Below are 17600 nucleotides of genomic sequence, written 5' to 3' on the forward strand. Positions count from 1 at the left end.
CAGCCGGGGAGCAGAGCTGAGGACTGACGCTGCTGTGGCCTGCGTGTGTGGTTTGCATGTCTGCTCTGGGGGCACACCCTGCCAGGGGCAGCAAGATCAGCTCCAGAGAAGCTGAGGGCCAAGGCAGTGCTGGTTTTTTCCACTTCTCCGTGTCCAGCAAAAGGAAGGGAAAAACACCAACCTTGGAAATGGGGCCCCGGCCCTGGACCCAGCTGAGCGGCTCTTGACAGAAAACGGCTTTGGAATAAACACCGCTCTCACGCTTCCCTCCTGCCCCTGAGAGCGATGGGCTCTGGACCCCAGGCGTGCCCCTTCCTTCTGGCTGCGCACTGGCCTGCCTCCCCTTGGGATCTGGAATTCCCTGTCCTGCTCAGGCTCCAGTGGGCCCCGGTGTTGGTGAAGCAGCTACCATGGGAAGGTGTCGGGTGAGAGGCAGAAAGTGTTACCAGAATTCCCAGAGGCTAGGGTCTCCCTGAGAAGGAGCGAGTGGTGGCAGTAGAAAGAGTTAAGCTTTTCTAGGCTTAAGTGGATTCTTAGGGGCACAGGAAGTCTGCAGACCCTTTAGCACCCAACCTGAAGCTGACCCTTTGTGCTACGCAAAGTGTGAACCAGGCCATCTTTTCAGCAGCCCTCTTCCCTGAAAGCACCCCAGAGGCACCATTCTTCCCTGTAAATTGCTTCTCCCTGCCACTTCCTGACACTCCCCCAGGGACTGGCATACCCATTCTTACCTCTTCCCTGTTCCTCGAGCCTGGAGTTGTGTGTAGCCGACTTGCTCTAAGTCAGTAAAAACCTAACTTATTAGGGTGACCCCGGTGCCTGCCAGCGCATCCACTCATGTTTAGCAGCTTCACGGACTGCACCTGGAGTCCTCTGAGCTGGGTGGTCTGAGCAGTTACCCACACTGAGGCCGAGGCCAGGCCCAGCCTACAGGCTCCTCGACGCTGATGCTCTAACAGTGGCACCTATCGAATTTCTTGCAGTACTCTGTGATTAGAAAGGGAAACGCATGCCCAGGCTTTTTGCAGACCGTTTACCCTCCTCCTTTCACTAGGGATATTCTAAGACGTGGGGAGAAGGGCTATTTGGGCTGCAAAGCTCCCAACACAGGAAACCCTCAAGCTTCTCTTGTAGCAGTCTGGGAAATGGGCTGGTTTTGATTCCTCCCGACCAGCCATGTGTTGGTCAGGCGTAAGCAGGCTCCACTGACCCTGAGCACACAGTTTTGGGGGCTGGGGGGTATCCTAGCCTTCTAGCCAGTGATTATGGCTGGGCCGCAGCCCCCATGGATCCCTGAGGATCACATACTTTAAAGGGACATTGGCAGGAGGGGGGAAAGGAAAGTTTGGGTTTTGTTTTCACTAAATAGCTGGGCAACTTTTCCCTCCATTTTACCAGATGCTTCTTCAGAAAAGAAATATCAGTGGTTTGGACTGGGAAGTCTAAATCTGCTTTAAATGTGTGTTTCAAACTAGGACTCAAACCCCTTTGGCGTTCCCTGCCCCCAACATGCCACCAGCAGACACCCATGCCACCACCACGCCACTAGCACGCACAGGCTTGTTCACAATGGGACCTTCTATGAGGGTCCTGGCATTTGTTTCTGCTCGCTTTCCTGTGTCCCCTGGGACCCTGCCCTAAAATTCCTGAACAACAGCTTGTGCAAGAGCTGCACTGCATGCAACTGAGTTGGCAGGAGCAATGAATCAGGCATAAGTGGCTGTGGAGCACTGCCCGGATGACACTGGGATGTTTGCGGAGGGAGATTGGAGGAGGAGAAGGAGCCCCAGGGCTCCTCCCAGGCTGTGCTCCCACTGCCCTGGCCTGGGATCCATCTCCGCGCACCTGTCCTTGAGCCCGTCCCAGGGTGGGGACCCCGAGGGGCTGCCGCAAGGCTGGCAGAGCTGCTGGGAACCATCTCCCGCCTAGTCAAACTTGAGTGGCTGGTTCTCACCTACCCAGCTCTATCCGCCACCCCACCCCAGCTCCCTGGGGGCTGACGCTGTATTGGGAGGTGTCCCCCGGAGTCCTGCTCAGCTCACAGCAGCAGTACCACCATGGGGCTCCCCCCATCCCCCATGCGCTCCTTCAGTCCTCCGTCCACGCCTCTTCTGCGGCACTGACCATGCGCGCTCTGGTCGATTGCGTGCCCCTGTCATCCCGCAGGTGGGGTCCCACTCTAGGGTAGAGTACCAGTTGTCTTCATCTTATTTCCTGGCGTGGAGAGAAGACCTGTGTGGCAGGGGTACAGTGAGCAAGGATGGAGCGGGGAGAGAAATAGGCAGGGGCCAGGGCACACAGGGCCTTGTAAGCCATGGTAATTGGGTTTTATTCTTAGTACAATGAGAAACCATTGGAAATTTTTAAAATAGAGGAGTGACTTTGGTCTGATTTACATGTTTTCAAACTTTTATTTCTTTTTTTTTTTTTTTTTTTTTTATCTATGGCTGTGTTGGGTCTTCGTTTCTGTGCGAGGGCTTTTTCTTGTTGCAGCAAGTGGGGGCCACTCTTCATCGCGGTGCGCGGGCCTCTCACTATCGCGGCCTCTCTTGTTGCGGAGCACAGGCTCCAGACGCGCAGGCTCAGTAGTTGTGGCGCACGGGCTTAGTTCCTCCGCGGCATGTGGGATCTTCCCGGACCAGGGCTCGAACCTGTGTCCCCTGCATTGGCAGGCAGATTCTCAACCACTGCGCCACCAGGGAAGCCCCAAACTTTTATTTCTTGATTTTAATACCTAACATAAAGCTATTGTACCAAAGGCAGTGTAGTATTTGGCAAAGGGATAAACATACAGATAATTGAAACAGAGTTCAAAAATAGATCCATATATATATGACTCACTGATTTTTTTTTATTGTGTTAAGTATACATAGCAGAAAATTGACCATTTTAAACATGTTTAAGTGTACGTACAGTTCAGTAGTATTAAATACATTCAAATGGTGTGCAACTAACACCACCACCCATTTCCCAAACTTTTTCCATCTTACAAAATGGAAATTCTGTACCTATTAAACACTAACTCCCCATTTCACGCCTCCTCCCAGCCCTGGCAACTACCATTCTATTTTCTGTCTCCATGAATTTCATCACACTAGGTCCTCATCTAAGTGGAGTCATCTAAGTGTTTGTCCTTTTGTGACTGGCTTATTTCACTCAGCTTAATGTCCTCCAGGTTCATCCATGTTGTAGCATGTGTCACGATTTCCTTCCTTTTTAAGGCTGAATAATATTTCATTTTATGTATATATCACATTTTGTTTATCCAGGCATCCATTGATGGACACTTGGATTGCTTCTGCCTCTTGGCTATGTGAATAGTGCTGCTGTGAACATGGGTGTACAAATATCTGTTCATGTCCCTCCTTTCAGTTCTTTTGGGTTTATACCCAGAAGTGGAATTGCTGGATTGTATGGTAATTCTACTTTTAATTTTGGGGGAAACCACCATACTGTTTTCTATAGCAGCTATACCATTCTGTATTCTCACCAGCAGTACACAGGGATTCCAGTTTCTCCACATCTTTGCTTATTTTCTGTTTTGTTGTTGTTGTTGTTTTTATGATAACCATCCTTAAAATGAGTTTTTATTAAAAGAAAATGAAAACTTATTAATCTGTGGGGACAAATAGAATGAGAGAGAGACAACAGCTGATGAGCCATGTCAGTGAATTGATGGTTGATGGAAAATGAATAGATGATTGGCTGACGGGTTTTAGCTTTCTGTGTTGTGCTGTGCCTGTGGCTAGGGAGTGGGAAATAAGAAAAAGTAAGCCTGCCTGTGCCAAAACAATTCCTAAAGAGGCTGAGAAGTGGGAGGCACCATGTATTTTGAAAGCCTGGGTTGTGGAGTGAAGCTGAAAACTGGCGGATTGGTTAAAAATGTAATAAGGAGCAGTTAGGGTCCCCAGTCCCCTTCCATACTCCATGCGCCGGGCCACTGCTCCTCCTCTTCACCTGAAAGATCGAAGCTTCTCTGAGGAGAAACTGAACTTGACCAACTCTCAACTCCTGGGCACAAGGCACAGCTGCAGGCAGGGTGAGGTGTTGTACTCGAAAGGGCAAGGGGCTTAGTGAAAGTCACCGTATGAGATGAGACCCCTCAAGGCCTTCCCTCAGTCAGAGTCCCAAATGCTGGTAGACAGACTTAATTACTGTGTCCAAACCACCACCACCTAAGCAGGGAATCAGAAGATTTTCTCTTTGTGAAAACTGATCATCTCAAGAAACAAGATCCACAGATATGGATAGTTGAGAGTTTTAACCCATTCACACTACTGGGAGAGCCAACAAATTGATAAGGCCCCACTTGTGTGCACAGAGCTTTTAATTTCTTCACTCACATGCTTGAAGAGTCAGTGAAGGACCATCAGCTGTTCAAGGGAAGCCTCTGTTATGAAAGAAACAAAAAGAACCAGAAAAGGAACCAAGTAGGAACCGAAGACTACAGAAGACTTTGAAGACATTTCATCTCACTGCAGAGATAAGATGTTGCTTCCATTAAACAAGAAGAGATTATTCAAAGCAGTTTTGAAAAACTGAGAAAGAAGATTTTTAAAAAAATTAATGATGGCTAAAATGATAACTTCAATAGACTGGCTGGAAGATAGAGTCAAGGAAATCTCCCAGAGAGAACAAAAAGAGGGGAGAAATAAATGAGAAAAGAAAAGAAATGTAAAGGGTCAGTCTAGTAGGGCTAATATCCAACTCGGGAATTCTGTAAAGAGAACATAGTAAAAAACAGTAGAGAGAGAATTGTCAAAACACAAAAATTCCTCAAAATTGAAAGATATGCATTGCCAATATTGAAAAGACCTATTACCAAGGGTCCAATACAATGAGTGAACTAAGACCCACACCAAAGCAAATCGTCATGGAATTCTAGACTGTCGGGGATAAAGAGAAGATTCTAAAAGTTTGGAAGGAAAACACACACACATGCACACACACACCACACACCAGGTCATAGAGGAAGGACCGCCTTGGCGTTATACCTCTCACAGCAACACTGGATGCCAGAATCATTGCCTGCAAATGCCATGAAGCAACACCTTCAAAATTCTGAAAAGAAAAAGATTTTCTGCTCTAATTCCTTTCCTAGATAAACTGTAAGTTGAGTATAAAGTAGAATATTGACACTTTTGGAAATGCCAGGTTTAAAAATTTAACTTTAAGAAAGGTTAAATTGTTCTTAAGAAACCACTGGAAGGGGACATGTTTAACCAAAGTGGATGGTTAAAGAGGATGGGTGACTGAAAGTCCCTGGACCACTGTGTGTCAAGCCTAGACAGCATCGAGTTTAGATTGGAGGACAACGACAGAAGATTCCAGAAGGGCTCTCTCCAAGGAAGAAAAAAATAAAAGCCACTGATGAATTCATTATCTGATGCATTTGACCATTGTTGAGAAGAATTTTATAGTTCTCTTGAGAAGTTGGGTTCTTAAAAAACGAATCAAACCAAAAGTATGGCAGGTATTAACTCCGGGAAAAATGTAATTGTAATATACTATGTAGCTTGGCAATGAGCAAAGTTAGAATGAAGCAAATACTAACACACTGGCTTAATAAAGATTGGGATGTGGTTATTGGGGGGGTGGGGGGAAGGGTTTATGTGGGGGAATATTTGAGAACTGAAAGCTCATATTCCATATAGAGATGTTAAGAAATAAAGTCTAAAATTAAAAAGAATAAAATAAGTAGTTGTGTAAGGCTGTTATTTAGAAATACAGGGAAAAAAATACCAAAAGAAATGGCTAAAAGACTTGAAAGTGATTTCCTGAAGGAAGTGGAAATTGGGGGTGGGAGGGGTAGAGCAGAGGCCTGCTTTTTTTTTTTTTTTTTAATGACTTAATGTACATTTTGACCATGTACCTGTCTTGGTGAGAGTGAAAACATGTTTGATTGTGTTTTTCAGCCCAGTGGGCAGTCAGACACTGACGTTGCCCAGGGAGCAGCTTTCGATTCCTTATCTGGCATGATTCTCCATGCCGATCAGGGTACCTTTGAGCAGCAGGGCCTGGGGAGGACATTCTGCCATAGAGTAGCAAACTCACACAGCTGCGTTCTACCCTTTGTGCCAGGTATTTTCTGACAGCATCACAGAGACCTCCTCCTGGCCGTACTGATGCAGGCAGCCCGCAAGGTCCTGCTGCCAAAGCCCCACCTGCTCCCCCACCTCCCTCTCAGGCTGCCACCTGGGCGAGTCCAAGCAGAATGCAGGCTTTGTGCGATGACGTGCGTGCGGAGCGGGTGGTCAGCAGCTGCCAGGGGAGCCCATTTAAGCCAAGGGGGCCAAGCCGAGATGTTCTCAGGTTGTTGGGACCCTCTGGTCACTTTGGCCCACCTTTGCTTTTAAACAGAATCGCCTCATATGCTTAGAGAGTCCTCATAGGCCAGGACCTTCCCAGTACAATCTGTGGCCAGTTTTTGAGTCTTGTGGCATCTGGGCTGTGCTGTTTGAGGGGTCGCGAGCCATTGCCAAGTGAGCTGTGCGTTATTTGGGGGGGAGCCCTGTGTTCCATCTCTTCTGCCAGTGAAGTATGTCTCTCTCTCCCCAGATCCAACCGTGACTGGCCAGAAACTTTAGATTTATTACCCCAGATTTATTTCCTTCCCGAAACTTGCCCATGCCCTTGAAATTCCAGGGCTGCATAAGTCAGTGAGGCAGAAATCAAGGGGATGGTCTCTGTCTCAGAGTTGCACGTGGTATCACAGGAGTGGAATGATGGTGCAGACAAAACAATAGAGTGGATGTTTGTTTTAAAATGTGCTTTGTGATGTTACATAAAATCAATGATCACTTTTCAAAAGGGGTTTGCTCTTTAAATAAAAATAATAAGCCAGTTCAGCTAAGGCAGAAGGTGTTTTCAGTTTAAAGGGTTAGGTTTTTATCTAATTAAGGGTGTGATGCCTCGAAGTTGTCTATAAGAATTCGAGTTGTGTAAGATAAAGCTCAGCAAGCCCAGAAGTTCACAAAGTACCGGTATTTCTTAGGGCAGAAATACAGCTTCATGCTGTTAAAGCTGGGAGCTGAATGGATTCTAAGGTAACTTATTATAAGGAATTACTGACTTTGAAGAAAAGAAGAGACAGAGGATCTCACCTTTCAAATTTGTTAATATACTATTGTACATATGCTATCTCATTTGATCAGAAACTTGTGCATGGAAGTGGATACTGATATCATCCTATCTTACAGTTGTATAAACTGAGGGTCAGATAAGTAACTTGCCCAAAGTCAGGCAACTGTTGCTTGGTGCAGCCAGCATCCAACACAAGTCTGTCTGATTCCAGATGCCATATACCTTCCTGAATTAGTCAGGACTCTTGTTTGCAAGTGACAAACCAACTCCATGGGCTAAGTGAAAGACATGTATTGTCTCATATGACTGAGTGGATCCCGGGTCTGCCATAGCTCTGCCAGGCTGTGCCTCCACCTCTTCTCTTCTTCGCTGTGTATGTGATGTCTTATTTTGCACAGGGCTTCCTTCCCTTAGGTGGAGGCAAGAAAACAGGGGGCAGGGATGGGAAAATATGGCTGTGGACAGATAGCTTCAGGCTTACACCTTCCCAGCTTGGGGTCCCTGTGAAGAGACAGTTTGGTCTCCCTTTTTTTTTATTTTTATTTTTTAATTAATTAATTTATTTATTTATTTTTGGCTGTGTTGGGTCTTCGTTTCTGTGCGAGGGCCCCCTCCAGCTGCGGCGAGCGGGGGCCACTCCTCACCGCGGTGCGCGGGCCCCTCACTATCACGGCCTCTCCCGTTGCGGAGCACAGGCTCCAGACGCGCCGGCCCAGCAGCTGTGGCACACGGGCCCAGCTGCTCCGCGGCACGCGGGATCCTCCCAGACCAGGGCTCGAACCCGCGTCCCCTGCACTGGCAGGCAGACTCTCAACCACTGCGCCACCAGGGAAGTCCGGTCTCCCTTTATTCTAATTGAAATTGCAGGGAAGAGCTCTGATTGGCTGACGTGGATCATGCTCATTTTGGAAGTCTGAGCGTTTTGGCCAGGAGGCGGCTGCCTAATGCATCTCCACCAGACTCACCTGTGGTGGGTAGAGGGGTGAGTCCGCTACCTCAAAGGAGTAGCTTACACTGGGAAAGGTAGGCGGGAGGTCCCGAGCAAATCAAACAAAACCAAGCCACAGCACTGATTTGTTAAACTTATATGATACCACACGCCTCTTTTTAATATTTTAATATATCTGAGAGTATATCTCAACTTGGCAGTAGAAACTGGAGAGTGAGCTCCCAGGCCAGCTTCACCAGCTGGAGATGCCGTGTCCTTGGACACCATCGTGATGGGGGTAAAGCCAGAACTCAGGGCTTTGAGTAGAGAGGTCTGCAGTAAGGCTGGAATCCCACAGCCATCCCACAAGGACTAGAGTTCAAACAGAAGAACACTTGTTTTTATAGGAAAACTCTGAATTTGGAAAAACTAGGAAAACATCAATGTGAGAGTTTCCCTATTACACTTAGAATTCTATTTCTTTGTTGGACTGCTTCAGAATTTTAGGTGCTTGTGTCATTGAAAGGGAATCAGGGGCTTTCCTGGTGGCACAGTGGCTAAGAATCTGCCTGCCAACGCAGGGGACACGGGTTCGAGCCCTGGTCCGGGAAGATCCCACATGCCGCGGAGTAACTAAGCCTGTGCGCCACAACTACTGAGCCTGTGCTCTAGAGCCCGTGAGCCACAACTAATGAGACCACGTGCCACAACTACTGAAGCCTGCATGCCTAGAGCCCGTGTTCCGCAACAAGAGAAGCCACTGCAATGAGAAGCCCGTGCACCGCAACAAAGAGTAGCCCCCGCTCACCGCAACTAGAGAAAGCCCATGCAGCAGCAAGGATACAACACAGCCAAAAATAAAATAAATAAATAAATTTTTTAAAAAAAGAAAGGGAATCAAAAAGTTGCATGCGTTGATAAGGTGAGCTAGATAAAAGGAAATCAAGCTTTTGGTTTGAAACATTCAAAAGGGCCTGAGGTATAACCCAAGACTGCCAAGCTATAGCCTGTCTCGTACTCTCTGTGGGAGAAACAGGATGTTCTCAGTCTGGCAGATATAGGGATATGGGGTTGTCTGTGTCTTGGGCCAGAGGAAAAGAAAACTTGCCATAGAAAGCGAGAGTGCAAAAACTAAAAATCAAGTTGCCATATAATCCAGCAATCCCACTCCTGGGCATACATCCAAGTGACAGGTGACACTTGTCACTTGTCACTTGGACAAAACACTAATTTGAAAAGATACATGCACCACAATGTTCATAGCAGCATTATTTAAAATACCCAAGACATGGAAACAACCTAAATGTCCATGGACAGATGAATGGATAAAGAAGATGTGGTATATATACACAATGGAATATTACTTAGCCATAAAAAGAATGAAATAATGCCATTTGCATCTACATGGGTGGACCTAGAAGTTATCATACTAAGAGAAGTAAGTCAGAAAGAGAAAGACAAATACCATATGCTATCGCTTATATGTGGAATCTAAAATATGACACAAACAAACTTGTCTGTGAAACAGAAACAGACTCACAGACATAGAGAACAGACTTGTGGTTGCCAAGGGGGAGAGGGGGTGAGGGAGGGATGGACTGGGAGTTTGGGATTAACAGATGCAAACTGTTATATATAGAATGGATAAACAACAAGGTCCTACTGTATAGCACAGGGAACTATATTCAATATCCTATAATAAACCATAATGGAAAAGAATATGATAAAGAATGTTAAAAAAAAAAAAGAAAATGAGAGTGGCTGATCACAGATAGAGACTTTAAGCATCTTTCCCTGATGACCCAGGTGGCATTCTCTGGGCCAGTGTGAGGAGTGATTCTCTGCATTCTGCTTTTGTTTTTCATGGAACTGCTTTGGTCCTCGCTGTTTCACAACTTGAACTTAAGGGCAGGGAGCATCCAGCAGTTTAAGCCTCTCACTAATTGCTGTTTTTAGCTGGTATGATCTCTTCCTGATGGGTTCTGTGGGTTCAGTTAAGGTTTTTGACTGTTGGTTAACGGGATTATTCAAAGCCTTAATTAAGTTCCGCCTGTCCAGTGGGCTGTGTGCCAGTTGCTGACACAGACCCAGGCCGCTAAGCTCCGTCATGTCATGCCCATGGCTCACTCTTCACTCTCATAATATACCCATGATGTAAGTTTCATAGGCATTTTCTGTGCTCTGATTTGCTGGGGGTGTTAATGTTTTAATTCTCCTTTCTGTGCATCCATGTCCATTTATTATCTGGGTGAGCTTATGCTTGGAGATGGGACAGAGAATTCTTCTTCAACGCATTCCTCAGCATCACTGATTAACTTCCTATTATTTTTCACTTTTTAAATCACCAGCCCTGTTCTAGTTATTTATCGTAGGAGAATTTCTTTATTGTAGAAGAAGCTGCCTTGAAACAGGGGAAGAAGTTCAGGGTGATGTGCTACAGACAGGCCGGCGATCATAGGAAGTATGGAGACAGTTGTGTTGCAGAATCAGCTTTGTCCAGCTTGCGGGGGGTGAGGTGGGGCATCTGTCCAGCAGGTTTCCTTAATTTCCCATTCTTCAGGCTCAGCCTTTCCCATCATCGATTCAGTTACTCAACAGGTTTCAAAGAAATACTTATTGACAACCCCTCCATCTATTGTTCCCAGCCCCAAGGACTTCTCAGCTCACTGCTCATGTCTTCTTTGTGTATCTCCCCGACTCCCCAGTGTCCTGCCGGGCCGTCTCCTTTCACCCTGGCCTTAGGGTAATCCTGGTTTCACTCGTTTTGGTCTCCCTCCGTCCCCGATGTGGGCAGTGTCTCAGTTTCATGTCCTGCCCAGCTCTGCACTGTAGCTGTGTGGGCTTGCATTGTGCAAACAGGGACAGGCCCGCCCAGGAACAGAAGACGTGCAGGAGATCATCAAAAACAGCAAAATCACCCCCTTTCTACCACTCACCGAGTTGAGAAGACAGATGTGTTGCTCTGAGTCTTGTAGGGGTTGTGGAGGCCAGAGAACCTGGCCCTGTTCTGGGCTTATGCTCTGGTAGCCTGTCCTGGGCAAACTGGAATTAACTGCAAGCCCTTCACACACATCAGAGAAAAATGAAGAGGCAGTGCCCTTAAGAATGTGTCACTTTCAATCATTAAGTATATCTTGAGACAGCACCAGGTTCTGAAAAACTCTCCAGCACGGCCGGCTGGTGTGACGTGGCAGCAAGCAGCTACCCTCCTGCAGCCCAGCTTTCCCCTCACCATCCAACACATGCAGAATGAGCCCCCATTCCTTTTAAAGGCATTTTGAGGCTATAAAGGCTCTTGGGAACATTTTATGGTACTGGAGCACAGTTTTACTATTTTAAATTATTATAGGGGTTATGGTTACTATATCTTTATTTGTATGACAGATTGTCGGCTATGCCCTTGATTTATTTGATCCCAGGCTTTTGTTCAAGAACACAACCTCCAATTAAATGTGGTTAACTGTGGCAAAAATATGATTCTCCTTAGAATGACCCTCTTTGGGGCCATTTCCAAAAACTCATTATGGTGACAAGTCAGGGCTGCCCACTCATGTTCACAAGCCTTTTTCCTTGTGGTCACTTGATTTTCCCTTATGGAGGATTAGAGAGTATTAAGGCTGTGGGCTGGGGCCCAGGGTAGACTGGAGGGAGAGGAAAGAATCTTCCCCCAGAAGCTAAGTGGGTCACTATTTAGATCCAGACTATTTCAGGAATGGAAGGAGCCTGAGCTATCAAGAGCTGTTTTCTCTTCAGTGAAAGGAAGGAATTACAACCTGAAGAGGCTAGGAAGACAAGTCAGACCCAGGACTCAGGCCTGGCTCTTACACTGTCTTCTCTGTTCCACACTGACTTTCCTAGGCGTGTCTTGGGCGTGTGCATGGCGCCCATCCCTGTCTATCTTAGACCATTGGGGTATTTCTGCTATAACAGAAATACCACAGATGGGGTGGTTTCAACAACAGAAATTTATTTCTCACAGTTTTGGAGGCCGGGAAGTCCAAAATCAAGGCACCAGCAGATTCAGTGTCTGGAGAGGTCCGGTTGCTGGTTCATAGCTGGCCAGCTTCTCACTGTGTCCTCACACGGTAGAAGGGGTGAGGGAGCTCTCTGGGATCTCTTTTTTAAGGGCACTAATCCCATTTATGAGGGTTCCACCCTTCTGACCTAATCACCCCAAAGTCCCCATCTCCCGATATAATCACATTAAGGGTTAGGATTTCGACATGAACTTTGGAGAGACAAATTCAGTCTATAGCACTGTCCTCCTGTTACTCCAAGGAAACAGCCCAAGACTTGCTTATGGGATGGCCATGACTTTTGTGAGTCCTTTGGCTTTTTCCCAAAGTGGGGAGCAGATATTGCTTTAACCTAGAGGAGGCTTAGGGTCTATTAGAGATAGACCCTTATTAATGCTTTGGATTCTATAATATTTATCTGACCAAAAAAATGAATTTATAGTGAGGCACAGAGAGACAACCACTCAACTTGGAGACCAAAATTGTGGTCCCAGATCTGCCACTTTATCGCTGGCAAATCATCCACTTATCCAGGCCTCTTTCCTTTGCTCTCTGGGCTTAATAATATGATTGGCCTTGCATGCTGTCACAGACACTTTTGGTACCCCACCCAGATCCCCTGCACCAGGCTGCTACACCCATTCCCAGCTGCTCTGATTGTTGACTAAGGCCTGGGTTCCTGAATCCCTATCTCAGGTTCTGCTTCCTGGGAACCCAACCCAAGACACCTCCCTTGTAGTGTTGCGAGAATCAAATAAGATTCTATATGTGGAAGGCCTCTGAAAACTGAAGTATCACTGGGTTTTTACTGTGGTCTTAGACTGGGCTGTAAAAAATCCCCCATCTGTGGCTTCTTGGTGGAAGGCCCATGATGAAGGCCGATAAGGCGTCCAGGGAGGGCAGGGCTGCTGTCACACAACCAGGGGTGTGAGTCCAGGCTTCTCTTCTTTCCCCACCCAGGAGCCCAGGATAGTGGGCAGACAATAAAAATGAGTTTACTTGAAGTTGAGTAATTTTTAGGTAACGTTAGGTAGTGGTTGAACAAGTTTTTCCCTATTGGGAGGATAAGAATTGGAGCTGCAAATCATTCAGACCTTGGAACGGAAAAAGGTCATATAAATTCCTGCCTTTGCTTCAGATGCAGGGCGTACAAAAGTCCATTGCAAACCGCAGCTTTCTAAGTGATACCAATTTCAGCATGTTTAAAAATCCCTGGATATTTATTTTAATATATAAGGGTGTTACAGAGGTGGATCTGTTGGTGTGGGTGGAGGGGAATGTATATGTATGTAGAAAATGAGAGGGACTTCCCTGGTGGTGCAGTGGTTAAGAACCCACCCTCCAACACAGGGGACTTGGGTTCGATCCCTGGTCAGGGAACTAGATCCCACATGCATGCTGCAACCAAGGAGCACACATGCCTCAACTAAGACCTGGTGCAACCAGGATAAATTAAATAAATAAAAATTGAAAATGAGAGGAAAATGGAAAGGGAAAGAGGGATCTGTGTCCCTGAGGTCTGGAGCACTTGTTATGTCCCCAGTTAAACATTGACGCCTCAGGCCCTGGTGGCCACAGAGTTGGCACCGCTGCAGGAGGCCAGAGTACTTGCTCGTGGAATGCTAAGGACGCCTTTGGTGAAGTTAATGATTCATCTCCTCCCAGTCCCAGGGTTCTGCACTGCCTTTCTCTGACGCTGACAGAAGGCCACCTGATCATCTGGAGATGAGGCTGGCTCTGCCTGACAGGATGGAGGAGAAGATGATGATTCACAGATTCACTATATGACCAGACTCCCAGGGGGCTTCCTTCTGTAGGAAAGAGTTTCTTTCCTTAGTTGTTTCCTGAAAATATGCTTTCACAGAGAACAAGAATGCTTTAACAGAGTGATTGTCTGATATTCCTTGGCATGAACCTTTGTGCCAAGATAGTGCCACAAGGTGATGTGTTTTATACGGATATGTGGCATTTGCTACCTTCAAACATGCATAATGTTTATTTGTGTACCACTTTTATTTCCATTTCTAGATTTAAGTACCCTGAGGGGCTCCACAGATTAATGAATGGTTGTGCTGTACATTCATTATACAGGCACACGAATATAAAAGGAACACATATTTTCATTTAAATTTTTTTCTGTTTTACAAAGGTCAGGGGTGTTATTTGCAGGAATATCAGAAAATGATAGTTAAGTAAAAGGAAAAGAGAGACCTAGAGGCAATCGCTGTTAACACTGTTTCATATTATAATAGACATTATAATATGCACGTAATCCCCTTCAACAGCATCACCCTGAGATGGGATATGTGCTTGGTGAGGCTGCAATGGCCAGGCGTGACGGCACAGCCACCTCCCCTCCCCTTTCTCCCACGTGCTGATAAAGCATCCTCTCTGACCTTGCTGGGGAGTATAAGGAGGATTATTGCTGTAGGTCACTGAAGGCTTTCTTTGTAAATGTAATTTGAGGTCATCCAGGGAATTTTGGTTTGGCTTCATCCGTATCTATGGTCTCTTGTCTTGGAGTGGATACGTGGATAAAAGCTACTGTTACAACCTATTTGTAACGCCAACAGTTTCTTTCTCAGGAGGTTTCTGTGATGTCTTCTGTGCATTTCCAGTGCTAAAATCCCCCAGTTCAGGTCCCAGGCTGTGCATTGACGGGCCAGTCTGAGCCCTGCTCCTCCGAAGATGAGTCCATTCCAAAGGGCCTGTTGAGTTTCAGGGGTTTCAGGGCCCTTGGGGAACTTTCTCTGAAACTCAAAAGTGATTTCTTGGAATTTGTCTCTCTCTGCATTTTCCCCTCTTTGGGGAAATATCTTCTCTCTGAACAAGTTGCTGTGAGGCTCAGATATGCTAAGTATTTAGAAAAGTGCTTAACACTTAGCACTCAACAGATGTTAGCTGCTAACTATTTGTAGAGAAAGAGGGGTCTAGGGCAGCACTGCCTGATAGAAACATCAAGCAAGGCATGTATGTAGCTGTACCTTTCCTAGTAGCCACATTAAAAAACTAAAGAGAAACAAGTGAAAATAGTTTTAACAATATATCTTATTTAACCCAGTATGTCAAAATGAGTATCTTTTCAATATGTAATCAGTATTTTTAAATTATCGAGGTAGTTTACATTCTCTTTTCATACTAACTCTTCAAAACCCCGCGTGTAATTTACATTTACGGTGCAGTTACAGTGCAACCCAGGATCAGCCACATTTCAAGCGCTCAGTTGCCACGTGTGGCTAGTGGCTGCCATACTGGGCAGCTCAGATCTAGAACCTTACTACCCAAGGTGAGTTCTAGGGACCGGCAGCCTCAGCAGCATCTGAGAGCTTGTCTGAACTGCAGAATCTCAGGCCCACCCCAAACCTATAGAAGCAGAATCTGCATTTTTAACAAGTGATTCACGTTAGAGTAGGAAGCACTGCTCTAGAATCCCCGTGCTCAGTCTCCACCCCCTGGGGTTCTGATTTAATTGGTCCAAGGTTGGACCTGGGCACTAGTATTGCTTTAAATCTCCCCCTGGTGATTCTAATCATGCATCCAGGCTTGAGAGACACTTGTGTGGTGGGCTGTGGAGCCAGGATGCCTGACTCGGCTACTTGCTACCTTCAAGACCTCGAGAAATCTACCAAAACCCTGCATCTCAATCTCCTCGTCTCCAAAATGGAGATGAAAATAGTATTTGTTGCAGGGGATGTTATGAGGATTAAAAGAGTTAATACATGTAAAGCACCCAGAAAAAATACCTGCCACATAGGAAGTACTCCTTATGTACAAGCTCTCACCCTGTCTTCTTTTCCTTGAAGGTCCGGGGTTACCCAGAGCCCCAGGTGACATGGCACAGAAACGGGCAACCCATTGCCGGTGGGGGCCGCTTCCTGCTGGATTGTGGTACCCGGGGGACTTTCAGCCTTGTGATTCATGCTGTCCGTGAGGAGGACAAGGGAAAGTATACCTGTGAAGCCACCAATGGTAGTGGTGCCCGCCAGGTGACAGTGGAGTTGACGGTAGAAGGTGAGTCCCAAGAGGTGAAAGCCCTGGGGAGAAATGAGCCATCAGTTTCCCCAAGGCCTGCAGCTCCTGCCTCAGCCCTCTCTCGGGAGAGGGACGCACAAGAGAAAGCATCCCCATCCCGGAACTCAGGACCTGTTAGTCTGATGGGGGCAATGTGGTCCCTGGAACAAGGGAGGCATCCCAGGAGACAATGTCAGACTACACATCACCTCCCTTTCTGCTCCAGCCTTCCCCTCGCTTCCCCTCACACTGAGGCTGAGACCAGACTCCTCATGATGGCCTTACAAAGTGCATCCCGCTCCTGCCTGGCTCTCCAGACCCTTCTCCTACCACTCCTCACCCTGCTCGCTCCACTGTGGTCACACTGGCCCTCTGTTTGTCCTTGAGCAAAGCCTCAGGGCCTTCACCCGGCTGTTCCCTGTGTAAAGAAGAGCTCTTTCCGCAGCCCGACCCCTGACTCGGCCCCTCACTTCCTTCAGGTCTCTGCTCAGACGTCCCCTCCTTAGAGAACCCTCTCTGACCACCCCATCCCCTGGACTCTCCATCCTCTCACTCCACCCGAACTTTTTCTTCTAGGACTGTCACTGCCTCCCACTTGATTATCTCCCCCAAGCCCCACCTCTAACTGGAAGCTCTAGGAGAAGAAGGACTTTTATCTTGTTTACTGCTGTATCTCCAGCATCTAGAAAACTTCCTGGCACAGGCTAGATACTGAACTATTTAGAGAATGAGCAATGTTTATTATCATCATTATAAAGTAATACATGCCCATCATAAAAAACTTTGTAAAACTCAGAAAAATATATAGGAGATAAACATACCAGTGTGTTAACACTGATCAGTTATTTTGCCCTTTTTTTCCTTTGTACTTAAATAAAATTCTATTAAGTTTATTAACTTTAAAAATTCCAGGAAAACATTTGACCATAAGTAAAACTGTTCCTTTTGCTGCCGGTGTATCTCCCACATGCTGAAGGCACTCCACGGGTGAGAACATTTCCAGTTCAGGCCTCTGGCTGCTGCTTAAAGGCCTGATGTCTAAAAGGACATGTGGGTTCGTCAGACCCTCAGAAATATGGCAAGGTTCCCTCCACACTTCCAGGCCTTTCTAAGGGCTTATAAACCAGAGGGTCAGACTCATTTCTCCTCTCTCAGAAAACAGTCCTCCCAACCTGGTTTTCAGGGGACACTGTGTGCCAGAGAAGGTTCCAGAAGGGGGCGAGGTGTACCTCGCCAGTGTTTTTCCTGTTTGCTTGCATCATGAAAGGACAGACAGGCTGTTTCACAGAATAGAATATGCATAGTTTGGATGCTTTCCCAAATTCTTTAACTGAGTGACTCATTCCTTTTAATGGCCTTCAAGTACCTGTGGGCTGGGGCATTCCACATGGAAGGTGGCCCCTGGTCACTCTCTGAATGACCCTCATCTCGGCCAGTTCTGATGCTGTGCTTTCCCCTACAGTATACACTTTTCAATGCCCAAACTTTGAGTTGAGGCCCACAAATAAAAATTACTTTATCCCCTTGTATTAGTCAGCCCAGGCTGCCATAACAAAATACCA

The 17600-nt window shown here is 46.6% G+C and overlaps 1 protein-coding gene across 12 annotated transcripts in view; it reads left to right on the forward strand.

Moving 5' to 3' along the window:
* MYLK (myosin light chain kinase) overlaps positions 1–17600 on the forward strand; it is a 272517-nt gene that overhangs the window by 121879 nt on the left and 133038 nt on the right. For all 12 annotated transcript variants that reach the window (XM_057544900.1, XM_057544907.1, XM_057544909.1 and 9 more), the window contains one exon: positions 15831–16038. In XM_057544900.1, the coding sequence (XP_057400883.1) occupies positions 15831–16038 (208 nt within the window). The remainder of the gene's footprint in view (positions 1–15830; positions 16039–17600) is intronic.

This window comes from Balaenoptera acutorostrata, chromosome 4 (genome assembly GCF_949987535.1).
Source record: "Balaenoptera acutorostrata chromosome 4, mBalAcu1.1, whole genome shotgun sequence".
Classification (NCBI taxonomy): domain Eukaryota; kingdom Metazoa; phylum Chordata; class Mammalia; order Artiodactyla; family Balaenopteridae; genus Balaenoptera; species Balaenoptera acutorostrata.